We start from the raw sequence: 11,512 nt of genomic DNA on the forward strand, positions 1-11,512 counted from the left end.
AGCGGTATACTTGCAAGCAAGCACTTGCCCATGCTTGGTAAGTGTTAAATATCAAAAATTGAATATTTTTTATTTGTGTGCCGTTTCAAACCAGGATTTCTGGAAATGAGGCCAGCAGCAGAAACATTCACGGAACCGTGTCAGAGCAGTTAAAGAAAAACTTTGCAAAATCTCGTTGGAAGGTAGGTGTAATAAATTATAAAAAATTGTAATCCTCAAATTTTCTTATTACTTTTTTAGCAAGCCTACTACGCCGCTACAGTGATCCGACAAATGCAGCGAATGGCGCTTAACAGCAATAGCAATGCTAATTTTGATTCTAGCAATAGCAGTAACCAAGACTCTACCACTCCAACAGCAGCGACTGGAGATTGGACTTCTAACGTTCTCTCATCGCAGCAATCTGTACAAAGTCATGCACAAGAATTGAACAAGTCGGGTGGCAGCACAAATGCAGCATCGCAGTAGCAAAGTTTATATTCAAAATAATGTTACATTTATAATGTTTTGAATTACATTTTTGAATTTTAACAATTCTAGTCTAGTAAATATCTCGTACTAACGAATCCGATAATTTCTCAATCGAAAATGCCAATCAAATTACATGTGCAGCGCACCTGCACTGTTTCATCTTTTAGTAATATTCACATGGCGTAAGAATACTACTAGATAACAATACACGCTATTGGATTTCGAATTGACGATTCACATTATGTTATGCAATTTCTAGGTTTCAGTTTTTCTGGACTCGATAAAATATAATTTGACTATTTCTTTTACAAATCAACGCAACTGAACATCTGCGGCAAACTTGCTTACGAATAATATATGCGGTATATTGCAATACAATAAATGTAATAATTTTTACCTTCTTAAATGATTGTGATGTTTTTCCACTAATTTTTATTCTTTTTTAGATAACCAACTTTTGTACAGTTTTCGTAATCAATATTTTATTTAAAAATTTAGTATTTCCATTTTTGGATTAATGAACCAGTAATATTAGAACAACGAGAAGCCGAGAAATCTTGCCCAACTCAGCGTTCCATCATTTCAAAGATAATTTTCTTCATTTTCTTGCGACAGGTGAATGAATTTAAAGCATAGTAGGTCTGACCACCTTTTTGGTTGGCAATCAAATATTAATTGTCATGTCAAGCTTCCGATTTCAAGAAAACGCTTGTCCATAATTTGGTGTTGACTGGAAATTTTTAGTTATAAGATGCCATGAAAACCAGCAACTCACAATTATTATTAAAATAATACTAGGCTAATACTTTCTTGTAACAAATATCTATATTAAACATCCGAAGCGTGATCTCACCAAAGATTATGTTTTTTTCGTCAATCAATACCTAATTGTTGTTTGCTTCTATATTTATTATTTAACGAGATTATACTCTCATGCTTCGTATACTTCTTAGTCTGTAATAATACAATTATATTAAAAAAAAAAGTTTTTGTTCATATATTCCTTTTTTATTGAAATATAAAATACTAATAGTACATAATAAAACTGTTTAGTAATTATATTTATCCATATGGGCCCATGAAAATATGGAAACAATTTGTTTGAGTTTTTAAAACATCAAAACATTCATTTTTATACACGTTACATGTGGGCTAAAAGTATATAAGTTGTACTCTCGTTCATGACCATTCCTGAATCGATCTGGTTAAAGAATAAGACAAAGAATGCAAATTCCAGAGATTTAGGTACCTCGCAAGCACAGCGCGCACACTAACGACCACAAACCACCCACACTTTTAAAAAAGACTTTTCATATTTTTATTAGTATTATAAAATTATATTTCTATTCAAATCTTTATTCATAACAGTATTAGTCTTGCCAAGTTCTATCTATATGCGTGGAAAATGCTGAAAGTTCTCTTTCGCACCTCTACTAGCTAAGCAGCAGGAAACTCGAAGCGTTCCCTCTTGCTTAAACGTGTGACTGTGGCCCGCTAATCTCTAGAAAGAACAATTCTACAGCGCCTATAGTTACCAATATCTCGACGATTATTTGGTCTGGTCGATTTGGTTAGCGATCCTAAATTAGCATATATGTATGTCTATTTATGCTGTTTATACTGACGAATCAAATAATCATAATCATATCATATTACTCTGTAGGGGTCATGCAACTCATACAGTGATTTTAGATTATGTAGATTAAGGTATGTAGTTTCTAGTGAATTTGCTTGGCACAAAGAAGTTTAGCCGACTAACTAATCAACTTCACCAATAAGCTTACCAATAAAGACTGTTCCAAGCATCGGTCGACGGTTAGCTAGGTAAATTAAATTAATTAAAGGTAGTACTGGTATAAGGAGGTAATACAGTTGCATCCCAATTCAGGCACCGCAAGGCAAACAGTAAGAAGTTTTTTTAAACGGATTCAATGTGGTCCGCGTGAAATACGTATTGTGGGCTCCATGTGGTCTATACTCAAGAATCGGATGGACCAGTGAAATGATTTTGGTCATGTCAGGATCATCAAATTCCTTTGACCACCTTTTTATGAAACCATTCGCACTCCTGGCCTTATTGACAATAGTCGAAGTATGGTCTGAAAATGATTATTTAGGGTCCAGAAGAACACCAAGATCGTCAACACTTGTTGTTCTCTCCAACAAACACACACACACACCACCACCCCACCCACCCAGTGTTGGTCGTGGGTAATGGGTTCACACGACAAAAGGTCAAAACATTACACTTGAAGCCATTTAAGTTCGGTACATTATCACACCATCATATTTGAAAGCAATCTAGATCGGATTGTATGTCCAAATGGCAAGAAATGTCATTATACTGGAGGCATAATTAAACATCGTAAGCGTACATAAGTATACGCGTATGTTTTTTTGTTAGGGGGAGGTCGTAAATAAATAAGGTAAAAAGGAGCGGACCAAAATGGCTCCCTTGTGGGACACCGGATGGGAACCGGAGAATACAAGAAAAAATCCTGCTATTCAGATAACTTAACATCCAATTTAGATCAACAGGGAAACCTAATAAATCAATCTTCTCTTACTAAAAGAGAATGATTAACAAGCGTCATATGCTTTACTAAAAGTCAGTGTAGATGACATATGTTTGAAGATTATTTTTAATGCCCTCTATTACGAAGGAAGTTAGTGGAAGGTAAAGTGGTTGTTGATCTGCGTTCCATAAAACCGTGCTGACATGGTGATACACATGTACATTTTTTGACCTACTTGACCTACAAAGGTGCTGAAAATGAGGCAAGCTTCACAACAGTATTGTAGATTTGGGACCTTAGCTAGGTCATCGTTCGGCCACTAGAACCAGCGCACTTAGTGTGAACAATTTTATCACATAGTCAACGAGTCATTATTTTTTCAATTCTGACCAATGTACAAAACACAAAATCAAAACTTGCAAGGGAGTTGTTAAATGTACCGCAAGGGAGCAGTCTGCAAGCTTAGGACCTTTAGATTTTGCGTGGGAGAGTGGGACAAACGGTGCATTTTATGTGCATACGCATACAAAAACAAGAGTGAATGCTTTAGCGAACTTCCCCGACTATCAGATACCCGTTACTCAGCTAGTAGAAATGGGATCGCAATATTTTATAATTTTTCTTTGATATCGATAGAAAATAAAAATAGTTGGCGTGGCAAAAAATTTTTTTGGCAAATCGATATAAGTTTACAAGAAAAGTAAAGTGTGGGCTTAGTAATTCTGGGCGTTACTGTGGGCTTAACAACTGGGTCAACTTGCGCTGCGTCTATGTCTCTAGAATCTGTATACTTTGACGTCCATACGGACGAACAGGGCCAGATCGACTCGGGTATTGATCCTGATGAAGAAAATGTATATACTTTCTATGGTCGACACGACCGTTCGTTTTGATGCATTACTCACAGTGAGCCATGTCGTCCACAAGAAAATTTTATGCTAGCAAGTTAAACTTATTGCTCCTCATTGCTAAGGAGTATTTCTATATTTGTGGCTGGAAATTCCGGAAAAAAATAAATTTTATTAAAATTTATTTCTATTATTGTAGAAAAATGTTCATCAAGGCCGAGAATAATAATAATAATAAAAACACATAAATTTTTTGTGTTGCAGATTTTATTAAGGTAATAACTTGATACTCGACCAATAAACTTATGGGTTGTCAAGGTAAACATACATAAACTCAAAGAATAATAAAACTATGATAATCAAAGTTGACTCGAAATAAATTTTTCTAATTAAAAATCACTTTTTCTTGTTTCGTCTCTTTTTTTTTTCAGACCCGTGAAATCTTTTTTTTGTTACACAAATGCGACAGAACCAATCGTCGTTGTCCTTCGGTGCAAAGGTTATACCAACACAAATCCTAAAGTAAAAGATTTTTAAGTTAACTATAGTTTAAAGTTGGTTCAGCACAATTATACCAATGATACCAAGCGTCGCAGCCGTCACAACCAATCATAGCTGATCCATCGTCGACCTTTCCACAAGCGGGGCAAATCCAAATGCGATTACCCTCGGCGTCAACATATGACGATGGACGACTTGATTCAGCAATTTGCATTGCATTTGCATTTTCTTCGGATGTATTTAATGGAGAACTACATAATCCACTTTTTGACAAAGTTCCTGTACTGTTGCAATTGGCTGGTACAAAGTTGTTCATGATCGTATTAGGCGCCAACATCAATTGTTGTGGTAACAAAACTGAACTAGCCGAAAGCGTGGAAGAGGCAGCATTACTGTGACTAGGGTTTGATAGCCACCCGGCAGAATTAGATGAGGTTTGACTAACAGGAAGTTGGACGGTGCGCACAGCCACTGGGGAAGGTACAGGCAACACTGCCGTAGAACTGTTTCCTAAATGCAGTGTTTCAGCTGAAATAACATAGTTCTTTTAAAATTTATATAAGTAATCGAATAACTTCGCCTACATTGTTTGTTCTTAGGCGGGCCGGTAACCAATGGAGAAAAACGAGCAAGCTCCGGAGAATTATCCCGTTCACGCTTCTTATTTTCTGAAGACAAAATCGTGGTTTGCTTTAGTTTTCCTGCATCTGTCATCTCCTTTTCTGAAGACGAAAATAATGTAGATTTTCCACTAAGTTTCAGTGTAAGTTTTGGTATTTGATTTGGAGACAATTCACTTGTGGCGGCACCTAACGATGGACTTATTGTCATGGAACTTGATTTCAATACCGGTTCATCGTTGTTAGCTAAAGGCACCTTGGTAAATTCTTTTGTGTCATCTGGTATATGGACTAGAATCTAAAATAAGAATTGATTAAGCTATAAATTTAACATTAAAAGATTTTGCTGATATATGTGTATAGGCTAAGGTCTAAACAAAAATTCTTAACAACTAAAAAAAAGCTTTAATAGATTTTGCTCCTATATGTAGGATTAAGATGCTCTTGTACCTATACCAAGCTAACGGCTTCGATGTTAAAATTAGTTAAAACAGTCTTTATAAGTATTAATACAAATTTTGAATATTATGCATACTTTAATTTTGGTTATACGGAATATGTTCACAGCATTCATGAATTTAAAAAAGTTTCCCACATAACTTTATATTTTCAAATGAGTTCGTGTACATATCGCAAAGGTTGCTTTTCAGCTTGGGCGTGACTACATATCTGATCCAAACACCACGACCCGAATACAATTTTTTTTGTAATTAAAGAATTGACACCAACCTGCTTATCTTTATCCTTTTTCTTTTCTTTTTTTTGCTTTTTATCATAGGCCTTAATTTTTCTGTCGGATTTAAAAAATGTCAAGCCAATCTGATCCGTTTTCTTTGATTTTTCCTTTTTTTCTTTTTTTTTTTTATTTTTCCCTTCTTTCACCTTCTTTAGCTTTTTGTGATGTTTGCGCATTTTCGGTTCCAACGACGTTAATCCAGTTGGTGTTATTGTAATATCTTCGTAGTTAGAAAAGGTTGACAAAATATGGTGGTCTTCTGAAACTTTGATTTGATTCGGTATGGTTCCACCTAAGCTACTGAATGGTACTATTTTGGAGGAATATTCCGAATCACTCATTCTCGACAGAGGAATAAGATCTGCTCCCCCAGCTAAACTAAATTTGTCACCTCCCATAAAATTAGGCAAGTTAAATTGTGGAAATGATGAATGTGGAGGTGGCGTGTGGGTTACGCTTTTTACATCGGGAATGCTCTGTTTAACAAGATTTTTGAATTTTTTAAGTGGTTCGTTAGAGCTTAGAGACACAATATTCCTTAGATCCATTTTGGATTTTTCTTCATCTATAGATGTAGCTGACGTTAACGAGGAAGAATGTAATTCTGCGAAGCTGGTTTTAACATAAGTTGGTGATGATATTGGTGTTTTTCTTTGAACCATCATCCTGTTGTGCAATGATTCATCAGAATCATCTGAAACCTCTATTGGATCATCAGGATTTCCAGAAGCCTCCTTAGCCAGTTTCGTGTTTATTTTACTTGTGGCCTGTGCAGATGGGTTTTCCAAGATTGTGCTGGCACAAGATACGCTTTTACCTAAAGTTACAAGTAAGTTATTTTTATATTAAAAATATATTTACCGTTAAACTTACACTCGGTGAATTTCATTGAGTCGGGCACCAATGGAGCAACATTGCAGTAGTTTCGATCCATTTGCAAGCCAGTTTGCGTGGAAGATCGGCTCAGAAATTGATCAGAATCAGTAACTAAAAATTATTTTTGCTAATCATTTTAAATATTTATATATATCGGTCGGGAAAGAATTCACATATTGTACCTAGGTATTTATTGTCAATTTACAAAAAAACAATTTGATATATCTATTTTATGATAAACGCAAATATTTCATATTACCCCCCTAGAAGCTGCCCAGTACCACTTCTTGAATGTCTAACTTATACCTATTTTTAACATTTTCTACATTCGGCCTGTATTCGCATCTAATCATTACAAAGGGAAATTCAATGGTCGATTGCATCAACCATTAAATACCCCGTGCTCAGATTAGTATTTTTGGCTTTAATGAATGAAGACATTGCCGAGACTTTTATGTAAACATTATATTCTTGGAGCTGTAATAATTGGTAATTGGTATGGTAAAGTTAAGATTGTCCTAATGTCGTTGAACCTAAACCTTTCCCGAAGGGAAAAGTTTCAAATATATCGGTGTCAGACGGAAAAACAAAAATTGGTGAATAAAGTGAGAACAAATTTAAAAATTGTTCAAAAGTTTTGGCGTGTTAGTTTTGGTCGGTTTGTGCGCGTACGAGTGGGCGTAGCAACCAGATCGATGAACATTTACAAGACTAATAAAAGTATGAAACAATATTACATTTTGCAAAAGTGTCAGTTCTGGGCGTTAGGGTGGATGTGGTCCCTAGAATCTGTATGCTTAATCCCAACCTTCTAGCTTTTTATAGTCCCTGAGATCTCGACGTACCTACGGACGGACAGGACAGGCTCATATCGGCTATTGATCCTGGTCAAGAATATATATTCTTACTGTACGAGTAACGGGTTTAAAAATGACTTATTCGACGTACCAGGAGATTCCTTAATTGGTAGACATCGAACAGTATCCGCAACTGATTCTTCTGTTCCAGGATAATCTATGAACGGTGAAATAGGTACTCTGTTACCGTGATTACCGAAGCCAACTAGACCAGTGACTGCAGGAAAAAGCCCAGGCCCAGTAGGAATCAGACCAGGTCGTGGAGGAAATTGCAATAGAGGAAGTAACGGAACCATTCCTGTTTGAATTCCAGGGTAAATTGATGCATTTGATAAAGCTTTGGAAACAGTCACAAATTTATCTGAACATTGTACATCATTATTTAATTTTGTGGCTCGGTTAGAATTATTCAGTGTTGATGCCTTTTCAGGAGAACAGCTTTTGTCAAATTCCATTACATTTTCTGGTAACGATTTGTACTTTTTTCTGTCCTTTTTTTCTTTTGCATACAGGTTTGACAAAAAATTATTCGAGGGCTGTTCGGCATTACACAAGTTGAGAGGTTCTGTTGGTGGGGAGACGTTTAAAGAACTTTGAGATATTATTATTGGAGATGGTGATAGAGGCAGTGTAATAGCTTGACTTGACTTTTTTCGTTCGACCGCATTAATTAAAGATTGCGATACAAAATTTGTTTGTTTTATTACATTTTTCCCTCCAGGTTTGCGACCTCGCTTTTTTGGCTTTGACGAATCAATAATTGACATTTCAACGCCTTCTTTAGTTAAAGGTATAGTTCCATCGAATATACTGCAAGGGTTGATTTTCGAAACGTTTTTGTTTTCAGAATTTAAACCAAGTGAAGGTGTAGGAGTTATAGTAGTCCCCGATGGAAGACTAATTAATGCCGGAGTGGACATTGTGCTTCCAAATACAGATACCCCGGTTCCAGGAGGTATTGAAGTCGCCCCAATATCTGGACGTGGAGTACGTGGCTTAGAAATTTTCTTAAAAACGTCCAATTTACTTCGTTCTGGTTCTGATCCACTTTTTTTTTCTGACAATAGCACTTGCGTTTGTTGAATTACAGATGGCTGCACTGGATAAATTGAATTTCGAAAATTATTTTTAACCTGGCTTGTTACTGTTGGCGGCTGACTAGGGATATCAGCTTGTAAATCATTTTCAGTATCTGAGTTAGCTTTTATAGCAAGGCCGCTCGTAGTTTGAGAATTCTGCAAAAAGTGTTTTTCGTCGATGTCCAGTTGAAGATCGTTTTGCTTAAGCTTGGACTGCTTCTTAAATATTTTTTGTAAATGTTTTTTATTTGGATCGAATGATCCTCGGTTAAAACGTTTTTTTAATTTTCTCATGTTTTGAATTTGATTACTTGAGGTGTCACTTTGGTTCTTTGAGGTTTGTTTATACATTTTTAAAGCCTTCCGCTGGGACTTTTCCTGGGCTTTTTCAAACGGATTAGTTAAAAGTTCGCTTTGGCCGGGTTCGCATATTAAATCATGTTTCTGTTTTTTATTCTTCTTAGGTGTTCTAGCAGTTAGCATCGGATGGTTGTTAGACGCATACATTATTGAAGACTCTGAATGTCCACTTGTCAATAATGCGGCATTTTGTTTGAAGATTTTAGTTTCTGAGGTAATGGCTTTTCGTGGATTTACTGTTGTGTCTCTGTCAGAAAACGCCAGTTGTGGAGATTTTTTTAACGAATTTACAATTATCGTAGGTGAAAAGGGTGCATCCAAACCTAAAAATTTTTCTATAAACACCGATACATGAAAATTTATTAAGCTGTGGTATAAGGATAGGTCGTACCAACTATATCCGGTATGATATCTTCAGGTAGCTTCCCTTCAATAGCTGGACTTATGAATCCCCCTGTTGTCATTACCACGCTGCTCATTTCGCGGACTGAGCGCCCAACGTCCAAATCAAAGGCACTCGACCGGAAATTTATCACAGCATTGGGAGAGATAGAATCGATGTGCTTGGCGCCAAACTTATCAGCCGCGTTTGTTGAATTATACTCTGCTTTTGAGCAAAACTCTTGCTTTTCCGAAAATTCCTTTTGAGCATCGGCTGGCATTTCACGCAGTTCAGGGTCCTGCATTGGTGGCAAGTATTCAAATATGTAGACAGGTCGTGTTAGAGTTTCAGCGCTTCCAGGCTTAAGGAAGTTCATGTTTAGAGTTTTTCCGATGGGAAACTGCGGTACATCCCGGATGAATCCAACAGGCTCGACATTACCTATGTAGTCCAATAGTTCTTGAACATTTATGCTGAGATTTTGTATACTTAGGCGTGCATCCTTAAGGTTCGGCTCGATCCGATTTGCTAAATTAATAATATATATACTTGTCAATTAATATTTTTATAAATTTTATCCAATCAAAGCATTATTAATTTTTTGTTTGGTTTTAATAAGAATTTTTTGAACTCATAAAAATAAAGCTATTAAGTAACATACCAAAAAAAAATTAAACAGAAAATAAGAGAGAAGGCTTTAGACGACTTTCTCCACTATTATTACTTTTCTCTTCCGCTGGTTGGAGGAATATGGAAGATGGAGATATATCTTTTGGCACGATTTTATAAATTGACAAGTCAAATAATAAGAACAAAACCAACACGAAACTTGGATTTGTGGGCGCTAAGTATTTTATATTTTAATATTTTTTTTTGGTATTTGCAAGACAATTAATAAAATAATAATTTGCACAAAATACAATCTACATGCCTTCATAACTTTTGAGGTTTTATAATCCCACACTTCATCGTTCCTAAAAACATGCCATGATCATCGGGTTCGCCAACAGTGCCAACTGCTTTGTCTGCACAGCCACCGCTCTTATGACTCTCGGCGCTTAATCATAGCGAGGAATCAGCAAACAATCATGGAACTTTTATTTCTATCCGAATGCTAAGCTGACGCTCTTAGTCGCCGAGCACATGGCCTTCGTAAGAACACGAACTGCTCGCAGAAGCGATTTAAATTTTTCATAATACATTTTTATACTAATATATTTTACTTGAAGCCTAATCGAACATGTGAACCCATATTCCAACTCAACTGAAAAGAAAGTGCCTTAACTCAAGCGAGGATTTACCCGTTAAAATGCGCTTGAAAAGCGGTGATTAAAAGCGACGAGTTTACGCTCTTTTACCGGTGTTGATGATTACCTAAGCGCTCGAAGTTTTTGTTGAGCGGTGATTTACCGGTGAAAAATTGATGGATGGAAATGCAGGGATGATAAGATATACATATACATATATGTGTATGTATGTATGTATACTTTATAAGGCTAAAATCTTTTAAATTTCATATACTTTTCATTGAATTTCTTTTCTCTACAAGTAACGGCTATAACTACTCATGGTTTTTTGTTATCTTTGATAAATGATCGGTTCCGTTGGTTTGACGGTACCACTTACCGTGCTCCATATGTCCATGCATGTCTCGAGCGAACTCCTGTACAAACTTCTGCAATATGTCTTGCAACAACTCCAAGGGTGCACTCAGACTGCAGCTGTAACCAATAGTTTGCGTTATCTGCGCAACGACAACAAGGGCCAAATCTGAAGCGTATCTGTCTGCCATCATGTTCATTCATGAGGTACACCTTTTTCGAAAACTTTGGAAATGCTGTGAATAGGGTTCCGTCCACGTACTTCCCCACTTGTTATTGAAATTAATTGCCTTGGTGTCTACACCATTATTAAACGAACTACAATCTGTGGATGCAAGGTTCACGATAACTTATCGATTTAGTGTTTGATGGGAAGTATATCGATATTTGGGGTATGCCAAAAGTAGTAATCATGGGTTTCAAACAAACTCAATTGCTCAATACTTAAATATCAAATAGATACTTACCAACAAAAACAGACTGCAACTTTTTATGTGGGCTTAAATTGATTATAAGAGCAGATAAAAGGTTTGCCGTCGGAATGTTCGCTGTTAGTGTTCAAATAAGGTACAAATTCTGAAAATAAGACGAAAAAACGTTCTAGTCTTTCTATTCTTTAAAATAGATATTGACAGATGGAAATATAATTGGGGCTTGTTTAATAT

General features: G+C 36.1%; 2 protein-coding genes across 10 annotated transcripts in view; one reads left to right on the forward strand and one right to left on the reverse strand.

The window, feature by feature from the left end:
- Window positions 1-1,354, forward strand: part of LOC6740338 (calcium/calmodulin-dependent protein kinase type 1) — a 12,759-nt gene extending 11,405 nt beyond the window's left edge. For all 6 annotated transcript variants that reach the window (XM_039296226.2, XM_039296227.1, XM_039296225.2 and 3 more), the window contains 3 exons: window positions 1-37; window positions 95-182; window positions 241-1,354. The exon at window positions 1-37 is cut by the window's left edge and continues 90 nt beyond it. In XM_039296226.2, coding sequence (XP_039152160.1) covers window positions 1-37; window positions 95-182; window positions 241-468 — 353 coding nt within the window. In that variant the 3' untranslated portion in view covers window positions 469-1,354. The remainder of the gene's footprint in view (window positions 38-94; window positions 183-240) is intronic.
- Window positions 1,134-11,226, reverse strand: LOC6739827 (transcription initiation factor TFIID subunit 3). Of its 4 annotated transcripts, XM_016172248.3 has the most exons (8): window positions 10,873-11,226; window positions 9,256-9,774; window positions 7,517-9,199; window positions 6,566-6,679; window positions 5,686-6,509; window positions 4,921-5,254; window positions 4,411-4,864; window positions 1,134-4,352 (listed from the first exon to the last, which is right to left on the reverse strand). In XM_016172248.3, the coding sequence occupies exons 1-8, from the start codon at window positions 11,045-11,047 to the stop codon at window positions 4,232-4,234; spliced, it is 4,224 nt and encodes a 1,407-aa protein (XP_016037276.1). In that variant the 5' UTR covers window positions 11,048-11,226; the 3' UTR covers window positions 1,134-4,231. The 4 variants fall into 4 exon arrangements, 3 of the variants coding, with proteins under 3 accessions (XP_016037276.1, XP_044779453.1, XP_016037275.1); XM_044923518.1 differs by lacking the exons at window positions 7,517-9,199; window positions 9,256-9,774 and having other exon boundaries at window positions 10,873-11,225; XM_016172247.3 differs by lacking the exons at window positions 1,134-4,352; window positions 4,411-4,864 and having other exon boundaries at window positions 5,225-5,275.
- Between the last annotated feature and the right edge of the window lie 286 nt (window positions 11,227-11,512).

This window comes from Drosophila simulans, chromosome 4, assembly GCF_016746395.2.
Source record: "Drosophila simulans strain w501 chromosome 4, Prin_Dsim_3.1, whole genome shotgun sequence".
Taxonomy (NCBI): domain Eukaryota; kingdom Metazoa; phylum Arthropoda; class Insecta; order Diptera; family Drosophilidae; genus Drosophila; species Drosophila simulans.

What these genes read in the sequence shown, in the direction of transcription:
- LOC6739827 (XM_016172248.3), bottom strand. Translation starts at nt 11,047, where the DNA reads ATGAACATGATGGCAGACAGATACGCTTCAGATTTGGCCCTTGTTGTC. An exon ending in AAAAGGATAAAGATAAGCAG is followed by an intron (nt 5,255 to 5,685) that starts GTTGGTGTCAAT and finishes TTCTTATTTTAG; the next exon opens with ATTCTAGTCCATATACCAGA. An exon ending in TGCGACGCTTGGTATCATTG is followed by an intron (nt 4,353 to 4,410) that starts GTATAATTGTGC and finishes CTTTTACTTTAG; the next exon opens with GATTTGTGTTGGTATAACCT.